Source organism: Mastigoproctus giganteus, chromosome 5 (genome assembly GCF_048544385.1).
Source record: "Mastigoproctus giganteus isolate SK-2022 chromosome 5, ASM4854438v1, whole genome shotgun sequence".
NCBI classification, from domain to species: Eukaryota; Metazoa; Arthropoda; class Arachnida; order Uropygi; family Thelyphonidae; genus Mastigoproctus; species Mastigoproctus giganteus.
Window position 1 is genome coordinate 212,513,907 of NC_143579.1, and position 27,805 is coordinate 212,541,711.

The following is a 27,805-nucleotide window of genomic DNA, read 5'->3' on the forward strand; positions in this document are numbered from 1 at the left end:
AAAGGACTGCTACTGTGCTTACTCAGTGTTGGCAAACAGACTGGGAACAGATGACCAAGGGTGATGTGAAAAGAGATTCCTCCTCAATGTGGCTCTGATCTCTCCCAATCACCTTCCTGGTATGTCCCAGGACTATTTGTGACCTTTTATTTTTTTAACTGGACATGGGTCTTTTAAGGCTAAGCTGCATCAATTTGACTTCACTAATGAGCCACTTTGTATCTGTGGTGCTCCTGAAGATTGGCAGCACTTATTATATGAGTGCCCATTCTATGACACTTCCCAAAATCTACTTATTACAAGTATCAGCCCATTATCTAGAAACCAAGAACATTTTTTCATCACAGAAACAGAGTATTACAAAGCTCTCACCAAGTTTGCTCAAACTGTTTTTGAATTGAGAAACACCTAAGACATAACACCCCACCTGTCATAAGGCCACTCCCTGTGCAGTTCCAACCTGCTAATATATCTTAACCCCCCCAGCTTTGACTCCATATCTGGCACCGGACTCTGTATGTGTGTAGTTGCGGCATGCTGTCCAGGGTTGCATGAGCTTGCTGACAGAGCCTCTGTGTGTGTGTGTGTGAGAGAGAGAGAGAGAGAGAGAGAGAGAGAGAGAGAGAGAGAGAGAGAGAGAGAGAGAGAGAGAGAGAGAGAGAGAGAGAGAGCGCGCAATGGGGGGGAGCAGGTGACTATATGTATGTGTATCTGTTATGTGTTGTAAGTGTGTATGACTAATTATGAGAGTAGTTTTCGAGTGAGTGCTTTGGACTTTGATGTTTCCTGTTGGAGGCGCTCAGTGTGTGAGGGAATGGGTCATGAAGAAAACCCCGAAGTTTATGTGTGTAGAAGTTCTGTTGAGCAATGGTTGAGTAATTGGTGCCGTGCCTTGCCTTGGCTGGAGTCCAAAAATAACCTACCAGGTTATTTTTGGAAATATGGCCTCTTTCTTACGATAAGGGGAACCATTGGGTTCCCCCCAGAGTGCAAAATATTATCCATAGAGATGGATTCCAACATACCCACCATTCTCCTGCCACAGGTGATGGCCCCTGACCCCATGCCAGTTCATGGGAGGTCTTTTGGGGGTGCCTTGTGAGGCTGCCTGATTAGAGAAACCAAATTGCCTCTGACTTCTGGGAAGGGGCTTCCAATACTAATTAAACCTAAAGTTGTTCTTCCCTCCCACCATTCCCACGGCCTCCGGTTCCACACTAACCTATGGTTATACCGGATGGTCCTCTCCACTGGGACTGGGATGGGGAACTGGTGGCTACCCACCAAAACCAAACTTCATGAAAACAGACCTCCATTAGACTAAACCTATTTTTAAACATGGTCCCCTTTTCCATTCCTATTTATTGGCAGGCTAAGATGTGTACCTGTAGAGCAAAATGAGGGGCCTTGTGTGTAAACCTCGGATGGCCAGTGAATGCTATGTGCAATGTTAACAAAAAAAAGAAAAAGAAAAAAAGTGTAACATCCATTCAGGTTCTGTCTTGTATATTGTCGACATGCAAGAGGGAAAAAATGATGGGCAAATGATGGGTGGATGCTAAATGTACTATTCCTTGTTCGTGCACATGAATTGGTGGAAAAAAATTATATATTTGACCATCTGCATGTTTCCGTTGTTGATTTTCTTTGCAGTGAAATCCTCTATGTTTAAATATGTGTTATTTGATTCAGTTTCATCAACTTGTGGATTTGAATTTAAAAAAATTTCTTTAATTTTGAAATTATGAATTTCAGAGAACTCCTTTGTTTTCCTACTTTGATTTTTGAAACTATCACAAATCAAAAAAAAAAAAAAATAAATAAATAAAATAAAATAAATAAATGACAGCTTATGAGTTGAACGAGACAATTCGTAAAATTCTGCATGAAGATTTAGGAAAAAAGTAGGTCTGTTCAAAATTTGTACCACACAGTATAATGGATGAGCAGAAGTAACAAAGAGTGTCATCATGTGAAAACTTCATCCAGGCTTTCATCTTCTCAACCTTCAATCCATACAAGGTATTAAGTACTATCAGTTCTAATACCTCTCATGTTTGGAATTTAAATTAAAAAAAAAAAAAAAAAAAGACTTTGTCAAGCCAATTCTAATTTCTGTGACTGTACTGTCACTGGAGATGAGTGTAAGGTATTTCAGTACAACCCAGAGACAAAGTGTCAGCGTGCACAGTGTACTTCAAAATCATCAGAATCAGACATTTTGTTAGTACAAAACTTGGGGATGTAACTTTTTCAGTCATGGCATTTACTATCAGTTAAAATATTTTTACAATAAAGCATAATGTGAGGTAGCCAGGATTTTTCTCATCTCATTTCTCATCATTATCTTCCATCAGCTTGCCTAGTGTGTCAGATATCAAAAATGAATTATCTGAGTACTTGAAAACTTTTCAAGACTCAATAAGCTTCAAGTCAGTTTTCACTGCCACTATACAGCACAGCAAAATTTCAAGCTCTTTCTACTCCACACAATCAGTGAAGAATATCAAAGTTAATATTTACTGCTATCAAAAAATCAGCAAATGAAATTAACACTTTTTGGTTATGTCACATACATGAAGAAACATTTAATGCAAAAAAATTTTATATATATATAATATACTATTTAAAGCAATTATTGCTATTACTATTTTTTTTCCAAAGAATTTCAGCATTTAAATTATGTTATTCATATCAAGACTATTTAGATTATTATACAATTTTTATATTATTTTATCAATGGGATTGGAAAAAACAAGTAAAATGAATGAAAACACATTACTAGGTTAAATATTTAAGTGAAATGTGCTTTAGCACGCTTTTAAAAAAAATGCAATACCTCTCAATTGGATGTGCTGTCACAGAAGTTTTTTCACAGGTATCAGCATGCATGTCTAGTACTGTATAAGGAAAAAGAAAACATTAAGGTGGATGTCCAGGATAACAACAAAAATCAATATTTAAAAGGGGAGGAAGAAAAAAAAAAGTTCATAAATATAGAATAAAATAGTGGAGTGAATACTTCTACTAAGCCTTATTAAATAATAGATATTTTTTGAATAAGCATGATGATATGATAACACTGAAAGAATTATCACGGTGTAATTTTAGTTACAGTAGACTCTTGATTTTCCGGGATAGATGGTAAAAAAAAAAAAAAAATTCCCGGTTAATCCAAAAATACAGCAAGTCCCCAACATACGAAAGAGATATGTTCCAGGAATTCTTATGTAGTCGAGTTTTACGTAACTCGGGAATGCGAAATAAAATATTGCTACTATATCCCTGATATGACAAAATAGTTATATATTTTTAATTAGTTCAATTAAAAACTTTATCTGGGGACAGTGGTGAAGTAGCCAGAGTGGCACATAAGAAAATAAAACATAAAAGGAAGAAAAAATGCATGATTTTGTACTGTATTTTGTCTATGGTGTTTTTACAGCGATATTATATAGTTTTTGTACTGTAAAAACCGATTTGTATTTCGTAGCCTTGGTTATTATAGTTGAACTTCATTGGTGCCGACTGCTTCTCATATTCTGTTTTTCTCCTTTATTGTGTTCACCGTTGCCACTGACAAATCTGAATTCCGCACTATAATTGTTAATGTTTGGCCATTTTCATACATCCTTATTATTTTAATTTTCTGATCCAAATCGATTGCTCCCTTTCCTTTCTTGATAGATTTACTAGTATCGCTGTCACTTATTCTCTTAGTCGGCACCATGATTAATCCCAGGGGCTCCCATCTGGTGAGTATGGGCCTGAGTCCCATACTGACACCCAGGGTCCTGAGCTGGATATCATCATTCTTCTCTTTCTTGGTGATTTTCTTCTACTCTCTCTCTCTCTCTCTCTCAGGGTAACTCAGAAATTTTTTTTTTGGCTGGTGCAGCAAAAGCCTCAGGCTTCCTTGCACCATATGGCTAACAATAATAACAGTCAAAATTAAATTTTCTGAGAAGAGGGGGCTCACATCTGGTGAGTATGGGCTTGGTGCACCCAGGGTCCTGAGATGGATATCATTATTGTTCTCTTCCTTGGTGATTCCCTTCTCTCTTTCTCTCTCTCTCTCTCTCTCTCTCTCTCTCAGGGTAACTCAGAAATTTTTTTTTGGCTGGTGCAGCAAAAGCCTCAGGCTTCCTTGCACTATATGGCTAATAATAACTGCACAAGGTTAAAGCGAAAACTCACTATTAGACCCCACGCGAGCTCACATTTTACTAAAGCACATTTCTGGAGGTCACTGCCATAAAACAATAAAACAATTTGCACTTTCTGGGTTACTGGGCTTTTCTGTTAGTGCAATTCATTATAAACGGGTAGTAAACTCTTTCTTCTTGCATTTGCGATGATACTGATAGCTGGAATTCTGTGGGTTTTTACGTTATTATGGTGAAATGTGTGTCCCCTTCACTGAAATCAGTCATATAAAAAAAAAATATAAATAACATAACGTAAGTTCGAAGCTACGTAAGTCGGGGACTTGCAGTATTAAAAAATGTTCAGCAACCTATGTAAAAAGTATGGTGATAGATAAAAAATGAAAAAACTTATCACACACGCACTACTTGCGTGTCCAATACGTGAGTAGTGCGTATTGGACATGCATTTATTTTTTACAATCTTGATTTTAAATTGAATAGCTTGCCTTTATTTTTTACAATTTCGTGTATGGGTTGGTCACCAACATTATAATGTCTCATTGGAGATTTAACAGATACACCATTTTTAACTTTTGAATAATTTCAAGTTTTTGAAAGCATAGCTCTTGTGTTTGCCCATCATTTTCGTGATCTAAACAAAACAAAACAAAAAAAAAAAATTACTATAAAAAAAATTCCACATTCCCGACATAAATAACGAAACAAAATTTGTCCTTTTGCGGTGCGACAGAACACAACAATCGACGCAATGCACTAAAACAAACTAAACATTTGGTCTCTTTTTTTTCTTTTCTTTTTTTTTGAGGGGCAGGTGTGAAGACAGTGGGGTTGCAAGATAATAGGCACACAAATCTCTCAATGCCGACTCAATGCTGCTTCTTGTCCCTTGTTTACGACTTTTCTGCAAATCATCTGTTTATACCTATTCTAGTTATTACTTGAATTTTATGATTTCTGGTTGATTTTTTTTTTTTTTTTTAAATTGGAATCTTGAAGTGTCCCAGTTAATCTGATCCTGCTAAATCGAGAGTGCTGTATTTGTTGTTAGTGCTAAAATCAGTAGTGGGATAATGATTCTTTTACTAACTATGCCCAAGATTTTTTCAAAAGAACAGTTCTCCCAGTTCACTTCAAGAAATGCATATGTTGTAGAACAGCATATTGCTAACATTCAGCTAACAATTACAATTCCTATAATTTAGTTCAGCTAATGGTTCGAGAGAATACTACATATATTGTCCATCCTGAATTTTTCTTACATAAACCGAAACACACAACAATAACAACATGCAATCTTATTGAACTAAGTTCTGGAAAAACATTTGTTATTTACTTTTCCAATAATCAAGTAGGCAGTGTAATTATAATGAAATAATTGTACTACTTAATTACTGGAACTACTTAACCAGCAATTATGACAAAATACTTTCACGAGTATTCCAAAAGGTTTAATATCTTCTAGAAATTAAATATCTACAAAATCAAAATGAATTATCATTATGCTCTTTTCAAAAAAACAGACTACATGAAACCAAAGTTTGCTGTTAGAAAATACAAGGCTTTTATGAAGCATTGATCTTTCATATTATGATACCATTTCTACATATTGTCTAATAGAGCTTTGGTCCTTGAGGGTGTCGCAGACATTCTCTGAGATATGCCAAGCTGTGCTTGCTACCCAGGAGTCTAAAATGCTGATGGAACTGATATTTGGGCGACACTCAAGTCAAGTGGACCTACAGTGGCAGACAAAAAACTGCATCACCTTAAAAAAAGTAACATTTGTAGTGAAACGTATAAGATATTGTTTGATTACAGTCAGTATGTTTGTCACAAAGCAAAGGTATTGTGTCAGATAATGCTTCTATTGCATCAGACAGTAATTGCAATCGTTTCTATAAATACGGCGTTGGAAGGGTATACACATTCATTAGTATCCTGTTTTGCAGCGGTGTAAGCATGGTTCCATATGTTCAGTTGACACCAAGAAAAAAAAAAGTGTAGCTGTTGCTCTGTCCCAGGAAGGGCTTTTGACACATGCTATCACTGATAAAATAGGCTGCCACCAGTCAACTGTATCCCGGGTGCTGAAATTAAAGCATGAAACTGGTGATGTGAAGAGAAGAACTGGATCAGGCCATAAGAGAGAGAGGTACAAAGTATCAAAGTGTATTTGTAAGTTAATGGCGGCTTCCAGGGTGTCCCCTATATCCGCCGTTTGTTAGGCTTTTTCGCCAATTGCCGGCTGAAAAAAAAAAAAAAAAAAAAAAAAAACGGTTCAAATTTGAATTTTGGGGAAAAAAAAAAAAAAAAAAAAATTTTAATTTTAAATTTTTGAATTTTGAAGGAAAAAAAAAAAAAAAAAAGAAAAATTTTGCATCTAATAGATGAAATTTTGAGTTAGGTGTGCAGTAGTGTTGTGTTTGCGTTGTGTGTTAGCCGGCACCTGGCATTTAGCAGTAAGGGGCTGCGGGCAGAGTTGTGTCCCAGCCCCCCACTCCCATCCCTAGCCACGTGGAGGCAGCCAGGATCTACTTTCTATTTATAAACTTATGAGGACGCGGACTAGGCCTGTCAGTCCTACTGGTAGACTCTGTGTTGCCGGGCAATTCCCCGGGGAAGATCCCCCCGGGAATCACCAGGCCACACATATAGCATTGTTTTCTTTCCTAAAAAAAAAAAAAAAAAAAAAACTCTCACAGGGCTTAATCCTGTCCAAGAGTGGGGGATGTGATGTGGTACCCCAGCTCCTGCAGGGCTTAATCCTGTCCAAGAGTGGGAAGGCTGGAGTCTGGACGGTATTGTTCTATCAGGATACGGCATTGTCCATTTCTTCTTTACTTCCTTCTCCCCACTCTTCCATGTTCCATCATCTTTCTCTTCTCTTCCTTCCTCTTGGGCATAATCTTGTGTGACCCAACACCCATTGTTTTGCCGTAGTGTGCTGGCACAGGTGCAGTAGTTTGGCCACGTTCATCGGTGGTTTTCCTCCTCTTTCTTTCCTTTTTCTCTTTCTTCCTTCTTCTGCTCACTTCGCTTTCTCTTCCTCTCCTTCTTCATCTTCTTCTTATGGCTCATATTGTTTGCAAGGTATGCATACTGTGATGTCTGGGATCTGGTCATTGAGAGTTTGGGTCTGTATCTTGTCCCTCAGTATTATCTTTGTTGTTTCATTGTCACATCATTCCTTTTGTTCATTCAGAACTACTATGGTCCAGGATGGTTACTTACCACTACCTATATCTACTAGATGTGTCTTGGGCTTAGGCAATGACAGGGTAATTGTTCTTGGTGGGCCCGGCACTGTTAAATAATAGTACATCCATGGTTTATGCCCATTGGAGTGGTACTCTGAGAGGATTAGGCTGAGGTCAACATGTAGTTCTTTAATGACACTTAACTTCTTGTATGGTGAGAGTACTGTGATGTCTGTAACATGGGCACTGAGAGTTTAGCTCAGTACCATGCCCCTTGACTTCATTTTTATTATTTTTGATGTTACTATCATTCCTTTTGTTTAAGCAATATTATTATGATCTAGGATAGGTACTCACCATTACCTATACTTTCTTGTTGTGCCTTAGGCTTAGTAAAGACCGGGTTAACTGGCCTTTGTGTGTCTTTATATTACTTAACTACTTATAGTAAAAGCACTGTGTTGCCTGGAACACGTACACTGGGAGTGTGGTTCAATACCATGCCCCTTGATTTTATTTTTGTTGTCTTCCATATCACGATCAATATTTCTGGTTCATGTTTTACTGTTGTGATCTAATAGGTACACACCATTACCTGTACTCACTTGTTGTGCCTTAGGCTTAGGCAATGTCAGGGTTAGTTGGTCTTGTTGTGCCCAAGGCTGTTAATTTATGGCACATGCAAAATTTATGGCCTTTGGTATGATTATCTGTGATAACTGCACTGTAGGCTACCTGCTTTGTTCCCAATGATTCTTAATTGCTTGTAGGGTGAGTATACTATGAAGTCTTAAGCATGGGCACTGGGTATGTTGTTCAGTGTTGTGCCCCTTGGTATTAGTCTTTTCTTTCCCTTTTCCTCTTCTTTCCCTTTCCCTCCTTTCCCCTTCTTCCTTCTCTTCCCTTCTTCCTCTTTTCTCCTTCTCTTCCCCTTCCCTTCTTCTTTGTTGTTGTTCATGTCTCAATCTTTGCTTGTTGTCCATGTCATACTATTGTGACCTGGGAATTTCACCCAATTACCTCTGCTCACTTGATGTGCCTTTGGCTTTGGCAATGTTAGGGTTAACTGGCCTTATTGTGCCTGGTACTGTTGATGTGAGGTACAAAGTTTTTGGCCCTTGGTATAATTTGTGATGTCAGTGTTGCAGTCGTCAACCTGCTTTGTTCTCATTGGCACTTAACTGCTTGCAGGGTGAGATGTCTGAGGCATGGGCACTGGGAATGTGATTCAGTGACCTGCCCCTTGATTTTATTCTGTCTCTCTTCTTCCCCTTTTCCTTCTACTCTCTTTCCTTCCCTTTCCTCCCTTCTTGTTGTCTTCTATGCCTCAATCATTCCTTCTTGTTCTTGCAGTGCTACTGTGATCTGGGACAAATATTCACTACTTCCTATACCTACCAGATGAGCCTTGGGCCCAGGCACTGGCAGGGTTAACTGGTCTTAGTGAGCTTGGCACTAATAGTTTGTGGTTCACACTGTGATCTAGGACACTTATTCACTACTACCATGATCTAGGACAATTATTCACTGCTACCTATACCTACCAGATGTGCCCTAGGCCCAGGCACTGACAGGGTTAACTGGTCTGAGTGAGCCTGGTACTGATAATTTGTGGTACATATAAGGTTTATGACCGTTGTTGAGGTTCCCTAAGAAGGTACTATTGTAGTCAACATGTATTTTCTTAATGGTGCTAAACTACTTGTGTGGTAAGTGAATTTATTTTTGTTGTTTTCCATGTTGCAATCATTACTTCTTGTTATTGTCATATTTCTGTGGCATAGGGTATACTCTCCATTTCCCTTACTCACTTGTTGTGTCTTAGACTTTTGCCATGTTGGGGTTGACTGGTCTTTTGTTCCTGGTACTGTTTATTATGGTACATGTACAGTTTATGTCCATTGTTATGACTATCTGAAATGACAGTGCTGCAGTCAGCATGTATTCCTTTTTATTGTGGTATTTTTAGCATGGGTACTGAGAATATATATCAGTCCCTTTCCGTAGGTTAGTCTCCATCCATGCTGTGTCCTCTTTCCCAATTTTAGGTATGGGCTTGTGAAGAGAGAGAGGTACACCTTCCCAAGATCGATATTTGAAATGGCTATGCCTTCGTAATTGGCACGCTAATGCTCCTGATCTAAAACTGGACTTTGAGATAGCCTCTGATGTTGAAACAAGTGCACGAACTATCCAAAGACGGCTTTTGGAAAGTGGTCTGCATGCCTAATATCCAAGAAGAAACCTTTGTTGATCCAAAAAATGAGGAAGAGGCAATTGGTTGGTTTAAATGGAAGTTTATTGGTACAAGGGCAAATAAGGCCAAATTGTGCATGTCAGTAATTCTGCATATGATTTTTTTTTTAGTCATATGTCAGATAAGTTCATATAAATTAATTTGTTTTAAAAAATTAAATAAATCGGATAAATTTGCGTCATCACTGAGAATATGGTTCATCTCTAACGAAATGTTTTGGGTTAAAACCGATTTAAAATTTATTAATCGAGCAGCATGATTGTAGGGACACTCAAGGAGAATGTGTTTCACTGTAAGTAGGGCGGAACAATGATGACAGTGAGTAGGTTCATCACCTGTCAACAAATGGAGGTGGGTGAGATGGGAATGCCCAATGCGTGTCCTTGCAAGGACAACCTCTTCTCGTCTGTTTAATCATGAACTAGATTTCCAGTATCGTGGCTTTTTCTTTATTTGGAAAAGTTTATTATGGGTCTGTTGCTGCCATAGTGATGCCCATTGGTCAATACATAACTGTTTTATAATGAGTTTGCAGTCCATATAAGGAATCGAGGCAAGTGAAGACACAGGGTTGACTGGATTTTTCGCTGCTTGATCTGCTTTCTCATTTCCCTGGATTCCAGCATGCCCAGGAATCCAGCAGAACCTTGCCTCTGTGTTATGCTCTGTGAGATTAATTAACTGTGCTCTGATTTCTTTCAGAATAGGATAACAGTTCGGACATTTATGTTGTAAAAAAGTTACTGCACTCAAGGAATCGGCATAGATTATTATCCCCTAATTAGACCTGTTGTTGATATGTTCGATAGCCATTTTTATTGCATGGAGTTCAGCGGTGTAAATACTGCAACTTGGGAAAAGTTTTTCAGAGATTGCACAAGTGGGAAGAACTACTGCAGCACCTACATCTGTATCAGATTTGGATCCATCGGTATATATTTGCAGACAGTGTGTGTATGCTGATGCATGAGTTGAATGTAGTTGCTGTATATTTGGATTGTCCAATGCCTGTTTTCTCCACTTTTGAAAAAATTCATCAGATAAAGGTTTGAAAGTGGACCATGGAGGCTCCATTTCGAGGAAGAAGCGACTTGCTTGGGCTAAAATGCATGTTTCATGGACAAAAGAGCAATGGGACACCGTTATCTTTTCTGACGAATCAAAATTCAACCTGCATGACTCGGATGGGAAGCGATATGTCAGAAGCCAAAAATTGGAGGCATACCATCCTGACTACATAACACCGACTGTAAAGTTCCCCATTGGTCAGACGGTCTGGGGATGCATAACAAGCAAAGGGGTAGAGTAAATTAAGTTTATTAACGGAATGGTGAATGCAGAAACCTACACTGCTATCTTGGAGGAATGCCTGAAACCTGTTATTAGGGATCACCACACACACATCCAAAACTGCATCTTTCAACAGGATGCAGCACCTTGCCACACAGCAAAATTGGTAAGTTTTATTCTATTTAGATTTAATGATGAGTTTGTCTTCTTGTCTCACAAGGCTTAAAACATACTTACACCAATGTTTTCCTTCATTTTTCTCCCTTAAGGTGCAGTCATACCTCAGAAATGCTGGCATTACAGTGTTGGACTGGCCCATGCATATCTGAACCCTATTGAAAATTGCTAGTACATAATGTCATCTAAAATTGCTCAGAAGAAGCCAACAAGTAAGATTCAGCTGCAGGAGAGCATTGTAAAAGTGTACTACCACAAAATTGGGCAACTGTGAATCCAGAAGTTGATTAACTCAGGGGCTCAAATCTGGTGAGTATGGGCTTGGCACACCCAGGGTCCTGAGCTGGATATTATCATCATTCTTTTTCTTGGTGATTCCCTTCTACTCTCTCACTCTCTCTCAGGGTAATTCAGAAATTTTTTTTCTGAATTACCCTGAGAATAATAATAACTCTATGCTAGATCGTTGCAAGGCTGTAATTGCAGCTCGAGGAGGAACAACAAAATATTGAGGACTTATTTTGCTGATTTACAGTACACAATACTATTACTGTTAACTTGTCATTTCAGTTTGTACACGTAAATGCAACAAAATGTATGTTTGGTTGTCGTGATTGCCATTTGCACGATTTCTCATATTCCATTAATTATGCATTTCACCCTTTGGAAAGATAATTATGGCAATTAGGTATATCGGGTGGAGTCTTTTTATTAGATTTCATTCACAGAGATATATATCCCATCTAACAAATGCATTTCGAACATTTCTGTAACCCACAATGCAACGCAAAACACGTTATTTTCAAAATTCACAAGTGATGCAGTTTTTTATCCGCCACTGTAATTTTGGCGAAGTGCTGCCAGCCTGTGACAGCCAAATCCTCTGCTTTCACCTTCACGATAGTGGGACTGTTAGTAACCCTGAATATAACCCCCATGTGCAAGTTCTGAAATACAGAACCTAGCACACTGGGTGACTACCCAGGTGTGAATCAACATAAGGAGGAGTCACGGTGTGGCACCAATACCACACGGAGGAATGCCACTCCTCTGTGTTACCAGGCAATACTAGGTGGTAGATAACACTCAATTGGTGCAATACCACAACTTTACTTATTGGAGCCTTGAAGTGGTGGAAACTATGTTCAGCCTCCAGAGCAAAGTTCCAGTAAACTCTCCCCCATCTCTTCCATCATGCAGTATGATTGATGTCTTTTGAGGTTATGATGGACACCATGGCAAGATCCAATCTTCCTTACATTTTGAGGATACAGCTCTAAAACGGTGTTCACGAGCCAGCCACTAGTTAGTACACTGGACCAAACAAACCTATTGGTAACTCTCCAGGAGGCTTCTGGATCAGCAAGTGCATAATCTCACTGCCTGTACTCTGCTAAATAGTGACTGAAGGGAGTCCGAGTAGTGTGTGTGCAGGGGCATTGTCTAAGTGAAGTTATGTCAACGAGTTGGGTATATTCTTACCAATGTGTACACCATATTCAAAAATTTCATTAGTTCATAAAACATGTTCCATCCCCCCACTTTTTCTTACCACCAAAACACCACGAATTGTCAAACTAATAGAGCAAACTTATTCAAGAGATCTAAACCTTGCAAACATTTTATTGTTCATTTCACAAATATATGTGTTCTCAGTTGTAATCTCAACGATGTGCATTTCCACTTACAGTCTGCCAAACAGTTCTAATTAATATTAGAACTGTTTTATCAAGTTTATAAACTGTAAATTTATAACAATACAAAAGTGATTTGTTTCTGTAACTGTTAAACAATCTTAAAGCATAGTATATACTATTATTGCATTGTTTGGACAGTGTGTAGTGTTACAATTGTACTTACATATCTCAGTTTAGTGTGGTATTTAAATTTAAGCTAAAATCGTGCATTACACTAGACTCGAGAAACAAAAATCTCAAAGTACTGAGAATTCTTTGGCTCAGGGGACAACTATCAAGAGCAGTTCTCCAGAAAATCATGGCAAGCAAGATTTTTCACCAGGAAATTGGATTTTATCAAGAAAAACAGGCAAATTGACTAGAGAACATACTCAATTTATGGATGTAATATAAATGAGAAAATGAGCTGATTCTCGGGTAGACCTAATACAACAGGTTTTTTTTTTTTTTTTTTTTTGTAGCAGGCTATGATACCACCAAGGGGATGCATTGAGTGTTTTCATTGCAGAGTGCAATAAAATTAAGAGTAAATTAAGCTTCCTAACAGGCAAATAGAGAGCTTGAAAAACAGTTAATGTCCTCCATGATATAAAATGAGGTTCTCATCAAGCAATCAACTACCAAGTTCAATATTCAAGCCCACACACTTGCATTATACAAAATGCAGCATCTCCGAATGCAGAATATGCTGATCCCAGAAGAGACAGCTACCGTCAGTGATTCTATTGTAAGAGAAATAGAAAATATACTGCAAAAAAAAAAAAAATAATAATAATAATAATAAAATAAAATAAAATAAACAAATAAAATAAAACTAAAAAAACAGAATCACAACCATTTAAGGGCACAAAAGGTGATGTATATGTTGGTACTAATGATCGAAGAAGGGATCTAAGGTCTAAGGAACTTAACATGTACAAGACAACGTTGAGAAGTTGCAAGTTAGGGTTAAATTTGAAAGTGTAATACTGTCCAGGCATGATAGGAGGGAGCACAAGATAGGAGCACAAGATAAGAGCCATGTCAATCAATTCTGCCCTGGAGAGTGTGTGCAAAGGCAGGTTATGAAGAATTTTTTTCAGCATGAACTATGCTTGTTAAGAGAGGAGACTTTTTACAGGAATGCGATTTACTTAAACAGATGGGATGCAAGAATAACTGATAATGTTATCAAAGCAGTGGTTAGTGAGTTGGAAAACTACTAGTTATTTTTTAAGGGGATACACAGATTAACAGTTTAATAACAGCCCCAAGAAGAGGTGAAATTGATTCTTACACTGCTTCTATCGGGACGTGCAGCAACCTGAAAAAGGAATGAAGAATTATTATTACTCTTATATTATTTCTCCCTGATTGGGGGATTCCCCTTCATGACAGGTACTGCTACCAAGTACACAGGGTGGTTGTAATGTCTGGTGTTACTGTTGGTCAAGGAACTCTCTGACTATCCTACAGGTGTTCAAGGATTGCGACTTTCTGGTTGCAATCCTGAACACCTGAATTTTGCTTTGTTCTCTGGGAGATCTATTGCTGCTAGGCTGCTATGTAGAGTCTTTGGCACCTTATCAGTGGTTGACATGATGATCGGGATGGTCGTTACTTCTTGCATATGCCACATCTCCTTGACCTCATGTCTCAGGTTCGTGTACTTCCTAATTTTTTCCTCATGGGTTTTCTGGACATTGCTAGTGTTTGGCACTGCTATGTCAATCAGGTAGGTAGCTTTTTCTATCTTGTTCACAAGGGTTATGTCCAGTCTGTTGTGCAGGATGGTCTTATCTGTTATTATGGAGTGGTCACAGTACAGCTTGTGGGCTCAGGTCTCTAGTACTGCCTGGAGTTCATACTTGTAGTAGGGTACACTTTCTTTGGTCAACTGGTATTTCCTCGCTAGCTTCTGATGTATTATCCTTGCTACTTGGTCATGTCTATGAGTGTACTCAGTCTGGATGATCACCTTGCACCCTGCGGTGATGTGTTGGATCATTTCTGAGGCCAAGTGGCAGCGTTGACATGTGTCATCTGAGATTCCAGGCTCCTTTGTGATGTATTTTCTATAGTTTCTGGCGTTGATTACCTGGTCTTGGATGGCCAGCACGAATCCTTCAGTCTCGGGGAAGAGTGTCCCGCTTGTGAGCCATGCATTGGAAGCAGTGTTATCGATGTGATCTCGATGGAGGTCATTGTTAGTGTCTGCCATGGAGTGTCTTCTTTGCCCACCTCTCTAGCTTTGTTTCTTGTGCCGTCTAGTCGGGAGGGGGTTCCTCACTTATGTTGGGCGGGGTATATCACTTATCTAACTTCCTTATGGAAGTTACATCACTTTAGCATTAGTAGAGGCATTTGATGCAAGAAAGCAAGCTTATGCAGCATCAGCCAAAAAAAAAAAAAAAAAACCCCACTTCCACTTCACCCCTCTGTTCGTTCAAAATACCTGTCCAGCTGAGCCTTAAACTTATTTAGGCTATCAACCTCCACCACAAGGGATGGAAGTCTGTTCCACCAACCAACCACCCGCTGACTAAAGGCAAATTTCCGCACGGCTATCCTCAATTTGAATTTATGCCCTCTCAGGTGATTATTCTGAGCGAGAGGAAGAATCCCATCAGCATTGAGCATGCTCAAACCATTCAAGGTTTTATACACCTCTATCAGATCACCTCGCTGGTGCCTAGTCTCCAGACACTGTAATTTGCAAAACTTAAGCCTTTCTTCATAAGAGCACCCCTTTGTTCCATTCACTAATCTTGTTGCCCTTCTCTGTACTCGTTCCAGCAGCTCTACATCCTTCTTGAAATGAGGCCTCCAGACCTGTATACAGTACTCTAGGTGTGGCCTGACCATTGCCTTATACAAGGGAATAATCACCTCCTTATCCCTGCTAGAAAAATTCCTATATATCATTGACAATACACCATGAGCTACTCTTGCAGCCCGTCTGCACTGTCAGAGAACTTCATACCTGCCTACACAACCACCCCCAGGTCCCTTTCATTCTCTACCACTGTCAGTGTAGTACCACAGAGTTGATACGTTGCTCCAGGGTTGCTGTTTCCCATGTGTAGTACTTTACATTTGTCAATGTTAAACTTCATTTGCCACCTCTCAGCCCATCTGCTCAACCTTTCCAGATCCTGTTGCAGCAGCATAGTGTCAGTAGTGTCCTTGACAACCCTGCCTACTTTTGTATCTTCTGCAAACTTGAACATTAAGCTTGATATACCCTCATCAATATCATTTATGAATACAGAAAACAATAATGGACCCAACACTGAGCCCTGAGGGACTCCACTAATAACATTAGTCCACGACGAGCAGTGTCCATTGATTACCACTCTCTGTCTTCTTCCCCTCAGCCACCCCTTTATCCACAGCAGCAATTTGCCTCCAATGTCACACTGCTCTAATTTGTGCAGCAGTCTTCCATGTGCAACAGTATCAAAAGCCTTTCTAAGATCCAGCTATATAATATCAAAGTTATTCCCTGCATCCAGTTCTTTTGTGACTGCATCATAGTATCCAATTGGTCAGGCAAGACTTCCCCTTAACAAAACCATGCTGTGTCCGAGCTATAGCTGAAGTCTTGTCTAAATGATCCTGCAGTGCTTCTTTAACTAGTGCCTCCATTAATTTCCCTGGAACAGAAGTCAAACTCACAGGTCTATAATTACTTGTGTCAGCCTTTGATCCTCCTTTGTGAATTGGGGTCACATTTGCACATCTCCAGTCTGTGGGTACCTCCCCTGAGTCCAAGGAAGCTCTCATAATTATGGCTAAGGGTTTGCTTACTTCCTTTGCTGCCTCCTTTAATATAACTGGATAGATCCCATCCACCCCGGGTGCCTTTCTTGTGTTTATCTTCAACAATTTCTCCTCCACTTTACTCTCAGTTATTACAAGATTCTCTAGCTTACTGCTAGAGTTGAATACACCTCTGGCTTTACCCTCGCTAAATAACTCCTCATGTGTGAATGTCGATGCAAAATATTCATTTAGTTTGTTAGCTACCTGAGCAGGATCCTCAACAGTTGACCCATCGATATCAAGTGGACCAATCTGATTCATCCCCTTCCTTCTAGAGTTTACATAAGTAAAGAACTCTTTGCTGTTTTTCTTTGCATCCCTTGCCAAGGATTTCTCGTAATCTGCCTTCGCCTGCCTAACCTCCTTTGTAACTTGGTTACAGATCAACTTGTATCTATCATAGGCTTCTGTGTCATGTGTTAATTTGTAAGTATCCCATGCATTTTTCTTCTTTGCCATATGCCTTATCAGTTCATCTGACATCCATTTAGGCCTAAACCTTGAACAATATTTCTTAGTTGGTATGTAAAGCCTAGTAGCTTCCAAGATTAGTTCTTTGAATGCTTCCCATTTTGAATTTACTGTTGGTAACATCATCAGTTGGTCCCACTGTATAGAATTTAAATACTGTCTCAGTCCATCGTAGTTGCCTTTAAGGAAGCAATAACCCTTCCCTTTACCCCTAATGGTAGTTACCTCTTTGAGTAAATCCCACTTCAGCACACTGTGATCACTGCCACCTAGTGGTTCATTTATCTGCAGATTCTTAATGCATGAAGAATCACTGCTGATAATCAAATCAAGAGTATTACTCCCTCTAGTTGCCTCCCGAACATGCTGATGTAGAAAAACAATCATCCAATAAATCCACAAAAGCCTTGCAAGTGTGTGAGTGACCAGCCCCCAAATTCCAGTCAATATCTGGGAAATTAAAATCTCCCATTATAAGACTCTCTGATTTACTGGCCCACTCTATTTCCCTGTACAGTTTCTTATTATACTCATCAGAGTCATTAGGCCTATAGCACACTCCTACTCTCAATTTTGATCTCCCGATGCTTATGTCACACCAAACTGACTCGACACTGTACTGTCCAGCGATGTTCACTGGCTTCACTTCCTTGGATTTTATGTATTTCTTAACTAATAGCATAACCCCTCCTCCCTTCCTATCCAGTCTATCCTTTCTGTAGACGTTGTACTCCCCAAATTCCAGTTCTGCATTCCTTATATCTGTGTGACACCACGTCTCTGATATTCCAACAATATCTGCCTTTGATGTTTTGAGCAATACCTCAAATTCATCAAATTTATTTACTAAACTCCTAGCATTGGTGTACACACATGTATACATGCACCTATTTCTATTGTTAGCTACCCTAACACAACCCATGTGTTTACTTGTACTACAATGACTCCCGGCAGTCTCTGAAATATCCTGCATCTTGTTTTTCAGGCTTCTGCTCATTCAAATAGAAGCAGTGTAAGAATCTCTTTCACCTCTGCCAGTGGCTACTGTTAATCTATTCGTCTTTGTCTCCCCCAAGCTAACAGTTTTCCGACCCACCTAACACTGCCTCGATAGCATCAGCAAATATTTTTGCACCCTTTCTATTTAAGTGTATCCCATCCCTGTAGAAGCAATCTCTCCTGTTAACAAGTACAGTCCAGGCTGAAAAAAATTCTACCCCTTGAGCCTTGCACATTCTTTCCAGGGCCGAATTGATCGACAAGGCTCTCATCATATACTTCCTCCTATCGTGTCTGGGCAGAATTGCAGACACTTTCAAATTCAACCCTATTTCACGGCTTTTTCTCAACAGTGACCTGTACTTGTTAAGCAATTCTGCCGGTCTCCTACTCTTGATATCATTAGTGTTAATGTGTACAACTATATCACCTTTTGTGCCCTTAAAAGATGATATCTGCTCTACAATGTCATCAACCTTTGCCCCTGGCAGACATACCCTGGTCCTGTTCCACCTATCCTTTTTACAAAGCATGTTCCCCGTTTCCCTGACAATAGAGTCACCAACAACCACTAGTTCCTTTGGGACCAGCGCATTCTGCCTTGGGGGTTGCCGCTGTGTTGCGCGATGACCAAGTGCAAGCTCTGGCATTGATGTGGGCAGCTGAGAGCTTGATGGGCCTCTCAATTTAGTTCCTTCGAGGGCATCCACCCTGTCCTTCAAGCTCTCATATAGGCCCATAAGAACGCTGTGTTGTTGCCTGATTTCGATACACTCCTTGCATCCCGCACACGCAAAGACATCCCCCATGGCAACATCATGTCCCGTACCTGAATGCTCCACAAACATCATGCAAGCTGTGCATTTTAGAAGGCTGTGATTCAGAAGGCAACTGCCCCCCTCAGTTCTCCTCTGAGCCACAGCACTTCCATTAGCCTGAGCCTTTTGTTTTGCTGCTCTGGTCTAAGTCATGATTTCTTTTAATTTAAATAAATAAATAATAATTTAAATAATTTAAATTTAAATAAAATTTCAATTTCAGTTTATAACCCTAACTTATCTCCCAACACAGTTATAACGGGATATATATTTTTTAGTGTCAAGTATTAATTATCTCCGAGTTCCCTTTATATAACTTCCGTATCAGTTATGTATTAATTAATTATGTTACGTTTGTAATCTAAGTCGGTATATGTATTTAGTTAAAAGTACAATTTAAATGCCAACGAAGTTCAACAAGTTTAATAGATTTTACCGATCACTGAAAATATTATAACCTATACTATACTAACGCTATCTAGGTTCTATATATAACGATCGTATGACAAGACAAAGGCGGGAAGTTACAACGGTAAATCTATGGACACTTAAGTATCAATTAACTTTCCAATCTCGCTGTCTCAATTCAGAATAAACTAACAATCCTTAATAGGTCTATAAGTTACTTACAAAAAATAATTTGATGTAAAAAATATTCAATAAGCGGCTAAATATGGCTAAAAAAAACTTTTTGTTCAGCGGAGTTGTGACTTGTAACACGTGGATACCCTTACCGATACTTTTATGCAATTGCAAGGCCGAGTAAAGAATAAATACACCAAATTAATCAGAAAATCACAAAATAATGCTATACTACTAAATTTAAATCAAAAGTTTTAGAAAAACAATAATTTCAAATCAATAAATAAGAAAAATCCACTTAGCGGCTTTGAACACGTCTGGAACGCTTGAACACTTATCTAACTTCCTTATGGCCTGGTGGAGTGGTGCTGTGTTGTTCTCGAAGTAATCCTTCAGGTTAAACATTGCTGTTTTCTGTTGCTCTATCCGGCCCCTTCCACCCTCTTTCTGAGCTATTGTTAGTTTTTTCCATTGTTGACTTCGGGTGGTGTTGGCGGCTCTTTGTCATCATTATCCATGTCTTTCACATGATATCCTCTAGCTCGGTGTTAGTCCAATCTATGACTCCAAAGGCGTATATTAGTACTGGAGCTGCATAGGTGTTTATGGCTGTAACTGTGTTCTCTCCGTTCAATTTTGCTTTCAGCAGGCTTCTGAGTCTCTGATGATATTTTTCGGTGAGGCACTTTTTGATTTCCTTGTGCTCTAACTGCTGAGCCTGCATCATCCCTATGTAGTTGTAGGTCTCCTCCTTCTGTCATAGCTTCGATCATTTTACCAGTCAGCAGCTGGTAGTTTCAGCCAACTAATTTTCCCTGGTGCAGTGTGTGGGTCTTGCATGTCCAGACCAAATTCCATCCTGATGTCTTTGCTGAATTCTTCGTGATCCGGAGTAGTTGCTAGAGTTGCTTCTTGGTTGCCGCGTAGAGCTTGATGTCATCCATGTACATCAGGTGGGCGTGGGTGTACAGGTTCTTTCTTCCTTCTGTGAGGTTATATCCATACTTGCTGTCGCTAAGCATGGTGGATAGCGGGTTGAGTGCTAGACAGAACCGCAATGGGCTCAGAGCATCTCTCTGAAAGATTCCTCTTCTGATGGGGATTTGGGAGTAATTGTGCAGTCAGATATGAAGTTTTCTGAGCAATGCAGACAGGCTGCCGGGGTAGGTCATGGGATTTTGTCAATGATATACAGGAATTTTTCTAGCAGGGAAAAAGAGGTGATTGTCCCTCTGTATAAGGCAATGGTCAGGCCACGCCTTGAGTACTGCATACTGGAGGCCTCATTTTAGGAAGGATGTAGATTTGCTTGAGCATGTACAGAGAAGGGCAACAAGATTGGTGAGGGGAATGAAGAGAGGCTTAAGTTCTGCAAATTGCGGCAGCTGGAGACTAGGCACCTGCAAAGTGATCTGATTGAGGGGTATAAGGCCTTGAATGTGTTGAGCACACTGAATTCTGAAACAAGTGGGATTCTTCCACTTGTTCAGATTATGAACCTAAGGGCATAAATTCAAATTGAGGAAAGACAGATGTAGAATAGAAGTGCGGAAATTTGTCTTTAGCCAGCGGGTGGTTAACTGCTGGAACAAACTTCCATCTGTCGTTGTGAAAGTTGATAGGTTAAATAAATTTAAGGAGGAACTGGACAGGCATTTAGAGGGAATTGTTTTGTAAATTTTTTTTTGTCTGATGCTGCATAAGCTCATATACTTGCTGTCTTGCATCACATGCCACTACTACTACTACTACATTACTCCTGTCACCAGCATTCCAATTACTGGCGAGTTGCACCACAGCTGCCCTTCTGTTGCTTACCACTCGGGAGAGCTTTCACTTACCTCGAGCATCAATGAGCCGTGGGCGTCCAATACCTTGTGAATGGTTCGTGGGTTTCCCATCCTCTGACCACTTTCGGTAGGTACTAACCACAGCTGACCATGAGCATCTCACCAGCCATGCCATTTTGGATATGGCACAGCTGGTGGGTAATATCTCATGGGTCTCCCTGTGCAGTAGCAGCAGCAGTAGAACAGCAACTAGTAGTATGGGTTGCAGATTGGAATTTACAAACATTTAGCACAGGATAGTGGGTGGGCACCACATCAAGCTTTATGTGTGCACAACTACAACTTATCTGAACCTCCCAAAATCCACTGTAGCAACTGTTATTCAAAGATGGAAGACCACAGGCGATACCTGAAAGAAAAATGGTCTGGACAGCCACATAAACTCACAGAACAGTTTCAACGAATTATAAAGAGGGAACTAGGAACTTGGATAACCCAGTTCACCATTAAACAGCACTATGACTCAGTATGTAAACTATGTGCAGGTAAAGAACTGTTTATTCAACTTTTGTAACTTAAGAATTAACAGACTACATCGAATACAAACAAAAGTTTTAATGCACAGCCATTTCAAGAATTATAACACAAATTCCCATCATCAGATTGGCTAGTGAAAGGGTCTACAAATGAAATAAATAAATAATAGCTTGCATGCATGATTAAAAGTTTTAATGACTAAAGAATCAGTTTTGGTTTAGCACTAAGAGAATAATAATTACAATCAAATGTGGCTGCTGAAAATATATGAGCAGATCTTTTAAATTATATTTTTTTCATATAATTTAAAATATAATTTCATGACATAATTGTTAACTGAATAATAATTTACTATTTTAAAATGACAAATAAGGCTCTCACCATGATTTGGTATTTCATGAAATGGCTCTTCTTCTTCTTCAAGCAAATCCTGCTGATTAGGAGTCTTTTTATTAATGGCTTTCTTTGGAGAAATATTCTGATGATTAAATGAATCACTACCTGTCTGTTTATTTATGTCTGCTTCAGGTTGTCTATCTATTTGTGAACCTTTGGAGTTGTGATGTCCGCCTTCAGTCTTATTATCTTCATAAATTTCTTTCTTTTTTGGCAATTGTTTTTCTTTTTCTGATGAATTTAAAATCTGACGACTCACTGGTTTCTTGAAAGTCCTTTTCCTTTGGTTTTCCGATGTTTTTGTGGAAAAAGATATGGGTAAAGTTTCACATAAATCCTTATCATCTTGATCATTAGGCACTTTTTCATTTTCACTTTTTCTTTCATGAAATGTTTCTTTTTCACTTACTTGTGTGCTTCCTGGCTCACCAATATTCCTGTTAGTTCTGCACATGAGAGTAAAAAATAGCTATTCACATTTACAACTGATATAAGTTCTTAACACTAAAAGGTAGTGTAAATGAAAATGACAAATATTTAAATAATTCACTCTTTATTCAAACTTGTGACAATGCAGCTCATTATTTTACAACAACCTGCTCCTCTTCTTGCAGTGCACAGCTATCATGAAAGTAATATCTAGAAACTGTCAGAGAAGGATTTCTTTCATAGTTTGCTGAAACAAGCACCTGAAACAACGAAGAGTTAATATATACACTGTGCTGCTGGTTCAATAGTAATAATGATATACAAAGAGCAGTACAAGAGGGGCCCAGCAAGCAACCATCAGAAATCTTCTCTGATGGTATCTAAGAATAGTTTTGGGATGGAGGGAGCATACTGTAAGAAGATAAAACTATGCTGAAAAATGAAGTTTGTTACAATTTTCAATAAAAAACTGTTTATTCAACTTTTGTAACTTAAGAATGAACAGACTACACTGAATAGAAATAAAAATTTTAATGCACAGCCATTTTAAGAATTAATAACACAAATTCCCATCATCAGAACAACTAGTGTACGGATCTATAAATGATGTAAATGGCCATCCAAGTAACCACACAGCCAAAGCTGCAAGGAAAAACATGGTTATTCTGCCTGTGTGGCACAGAGTTAAGACAAATAAATCATCCCCTAGTGGAGTAGAGATTAGCAAAAATATGATTGCACTAAATGTGTTGAATAGCAGGTAACTTTTGTAGTAAAATTAAAATAAGAGACCAGAGAATGTACGTTATTTATTTATTTATTAATTAAACTTGACAGTCTTGGCCAGCTTCTCTGGCAACCCCACCACCTATATAGAACACTGTACAAATGCTTTATAAAACACAGCACAATAAGATAAAATAATATAATACATATGAATATGGGTATTTGTTCACCACCAGATCACATCATTTAAAGGAGATATCCACAATGCCATAAAAAGTACCATCAGAGTCTACCTAGGCTGAAAGATTAAGTACAACTGGTTTTATGATTTCAACAATCAGTTTTACACCTGCATTTTCTATCTCAACATAGGATGTTCTAACCATTTCTTCCATGGTTTCCTTATATTTTATTTTACTTCAATAGTCACCGGCCATCCAATATAATCTGATAAAATCACTATTTTATCCAGTCTCCACCTTCCAGGGCTCAAATTATTGTCTTAAATCCTTGCCAGACAGAAAAAGACATATTCTTCCTTACAACCTGGTTGCATGGTTACTCAGCAAGCTAATAACGATGATACAAAACTCTTTAAGTAATGTTATTATGTTTACAAATTTCACTCTTCGTATACACTCAGTGATCACTGAATTATGACCACCCCATCTATAATGGGCTATGCTGCATAGCTGTCAGTACAAAAAGCTAAACAGCTTCATATGCTAGAGCAGTGGTAATTTGTTTCTGGTTGTGCAAGTTAAAGTGATAAAGTAGCAAATATGAGATGTGGCAAGATATCAGGGAGTTTCATAAGGATGTTATTGTGGGAGAGCTTTGTATCAGGTGCTCATGGCCCACTGTGGTTAAGAGGTACAAAGAATGATGTCTAACTGGTCAAACCACCTCCTGCCAACTGAACTGTAAAGGTTACGCTGGGTGGATGTTTGTAATGAGCGAAGGGCAGACCACTTTCGAAGTGAACTCCCACCATGGAAGGAAGTGTGCTGAATGCCATCCAGAATAATCCTACTACCAGCACACGTGCCGTTGCCTCTGCCTTAGGAGTGTCTCGTTGCAGTGTTCAGCGTGTCTGGCACGACGATTCCTTACACCCCTTTCATCTCCAAAGGGTTCAGTTACTGCTCCCCCAAGATCATCCTGCACGTGTGGCTTTTGCACAGTGGTTTCTCCAAGAAAGTGTTCAACAAGACTTGAATTTCACAGCCTATGTTTTGTTCATGGATGAGGCTTATTTCACTCGGAAAGGCTTATTCAATCAGCACAATGCTCATGTGTGGGCTCACAACAACCCACACGGTGTGTGCCCCCTTGTGGCACAACATCGCTTCGCAATAAATGTGTGGGCAGATATGGTCGGTGACTGCTTAGTCGGCCCATACATGTTACCATCCCGCATGAACTCCGCTAAATATCGGATCTTTCTTGAACAAGTTCTACCAGGGTTACTTGACGATGTTCCAGCAAACGTGAGACGCAACATTTGGTTTCAACATGATGGGGTGCTTGCCCATTATGGAAGGTGTGTTCGTGACCATTTGAACAGGCGTTTTGGACGTCAATGGATTGGCCATGGTGAACCCGTTGCCTGACCCCCACACTCACCTGATTTATCGAGCATTGATTTCTTTCTGTGGGCCCCTCAAATCTATCGTGTATGAATCGCCTGTGGAGACAGAAATGGATCTCGTGGCAAGACTCGTCTGCACTGCTGCTACTGTCAAAGAAACTCCAGGTGTGTTCGACCGTGTCCGCCAATCCATGCTGCGTTGGTGTCACGCATGAATCGCATCTCATGGTGGAACCTTCCAGCATCTGTTGGAACATCATGAATTGCATCCATCCCGTACTCCATTGTTAATATTATGTCAGATAAATGTTTGCCACTAATTACTGTGTTGTGTCATTTCTGCTTCTTGTGCCTCTGCTACTACTTTCCCGTGACATTTCCGGTTATGGGTTCCTAGGCGATTCACATTCCTTTAGATGTTACCTACCTCCCCTAAACGTTTGTACCAATATTTTTGAGACACCCTGTATATATAGATATATGGGGTCTGCAAACTTTTTTTGATTTTTGAAAAGGTCCATAGATCTCAGTAGTTTGAGAACCACTGTCCTAAAGTTCCATAGTAGATGATCCAAGAGACATGGACCAATGTTTCACTGGTGAGGCTTACTGGCAGCTTTTAGGAAACAATATGCATCCTGCAATGTTGCATTTTTTCTTGGACAGAAATGGGACTTTTCAAGATGAAAACGGGCCATCAATCAAGTGTGCACTGTGCATAAGTGGTTTGAGGAATACAGTGAAGATATCGACCATCTCAATTGGCCTCCAAATTTGTCTAACCTCAATCCAAGCAAACACCTGTGGGATGTTTGGAATGGGAAGTAAGGCATAAGGAAGTGCAACCATCATCTATTGATGATGGTTGTTAACAGGAGAGATTGTTTCTACAGGGATGGGATACACTTAAATAGAAAGGGTGCAAGAATATTTGCTGATGCTATCGAGGCAGTGTTAGGTGGGTCGGAAAACTGCTAGCTTGGGGGGAGACAAAGACCAATAGATTGACAGTAGCCACTGGCAGAGGTGAAAGAGATTCTTGCACTGCTTCTATTAGAATGAGCAGAAGCCTGAAAAAAAAAAGATGCAGGATATTTCAGAGACTGCTGGGAGTCATTGTAGTACAAGTAAACACATGGGTTGTGTTAGGGTAGCTAAGAATAGAAACAGGTGCAGGTATACTTGCGTGTACACCAATGCTAGGAGTTTAGTAAACAAATTTGATGAATTTGAGGTATTGCTCAAAACATCAAAGGCAAATATTGTTGGGATATCAGAGACGTGGTGTCACACAGATATAAGGGATGCAGAACTGGAATTTGGGGAGTACGTCTACAGAAAGGATAGACAGGATAGGAAGAGGGGAGGGGTTATGCTATTAGTTAAGAAACGCATAAAAACCAAGGAAGTGAAGCCAGTCGACATCGGTGGACAGTGCAGTGTTGAGTCAGTTTGGTGTGACATAAGCATTGGGAGATCAAAATTGAGAGTAGGAGTGTGCTATAGGCCTAATGACTCTGATGAGTATAATAAGAAACTGTACAGGGAAATAGAGTGGGCCAGTAAATCAGAGAGTCTTATAATGGGAGATTTTAATTTCCCAGATACTGACTGGAATTTGGGGCTGGTCACTCACACACTAGCAGGGCTTTTGTGGATTTATTGGATGATTGTTTTCTACATCAGCATGTCCGGGAGGTAACTAGAGGGAGTAATACTCTTGATTTGATTATCAGCAGTGATTCTTCATGCATTAAGAATCTGCAGATAAATGAACCACTAGGTGGCAGTGATCACAGTGTGCTCAAGTGGGATTTACTCAAAGAGGTAACTACCATTAGGGGTAAAGGGAAGGGTTATTGCTTCCGTAAAGGCGACTACGATGGACTGAGACAGTATTTAAATTCTATACAGTGGGACCAACTGATGATGTTACCAACAGCAAATTCAAAATGGGAAGCATTCAAAGAACTTATCTTGGAAACTACTAGGCTTTACATACCAACTAAGAAATATTGTTCAAGGTTTAGGCCAAAATGGATGTCAGATGAACTAATGAGGCATATGGCAGAGAAGAAAAATGCATGGGATACTTACAAATTAACACATGACACAGAAGCCTATGATAGATACAAGTTGATATGCAACCAAGTTACAAAGGAGGTTAGGCAGGCGAAGACAGATTACGAGAAATCCTTGGGAAGGGATGCAAAGAAAAACAGCAAAGAGTTCTTTACTTATGTAAACTCTAGAAGGAAGGGGATGAATCAGATTGGTCCACTTGATATTGATGGGTCAACTGTTGATGATCCTGCTCAAGTAGCTAACAAACTAAATGAATATTTTGCATCGACATTCACACATGAGGAGTTATTCAGCGAGGGGAATGTCAGAGGTGTATTCAACTCTAGCAGTAAGCTACAGAATCTTGAAATAACTGGGAGTAAAGTGGAGGAGAAACTGTTGAAGATAAACACAAGAAAGGCACCTGGGGTGGATGGGATCTATCCAGTTATATTAAAGGAGGCAGCAAAGGAAGTAAGCAAACCCTTAGCCATAATTATGAGAGCTTCCTTGGACTCAGGGGAGGTACCCATAGACTGGAAATGTGCAAATGTGACCCCAATTCACAAAGGAGGATCAAAGGCTGACACAAGTAATTATAGACCTGTGAGCTTAACTTCTGTTCCAGGAAAATTAATGGAGGCACTGGTTAAAGAAGCACTGCAGGATCATTTAGACAAGACTTCAGTTATAGCTCGGACACAGCATGGTTTTGTTAAGGGGAAGTCTTGCCTGACCAATTTGATTGGATACTATGATGCAGTCACAAAAGAACTGGATGCAGGGAATAGCTTTGATATTATATACTTGG

General features: G+C 39.4%; 1 protein-coding gene across 1 annotated transcript in view; it reads right to left on the reverse strand.

The window, feature by feature from the left end:
• Positions 1–27,805, reverse strand: part of LOC150086082 (uncharacterized) — a 193,498-nt gene that overhangs the window by 81,622 nt on the left and 84,071 nt on the right. Inside the window, exons 9-10 of the mRNA XM_090374790.1 lie at positions 22,170–22,630; positions 2,840–2,900 (exon numbers count right to left, since the gene is read on the reverse strand). Of these exons, the coding sequence (XP_090230916.1) occupies positions 2,840–2,900; positions 22,170–22,630 (522 nt within the window). The remainder of the gene's footprint in view (positions 1–2,839; positions 2,901–22,169; positions 22,631–27,805) is intronic.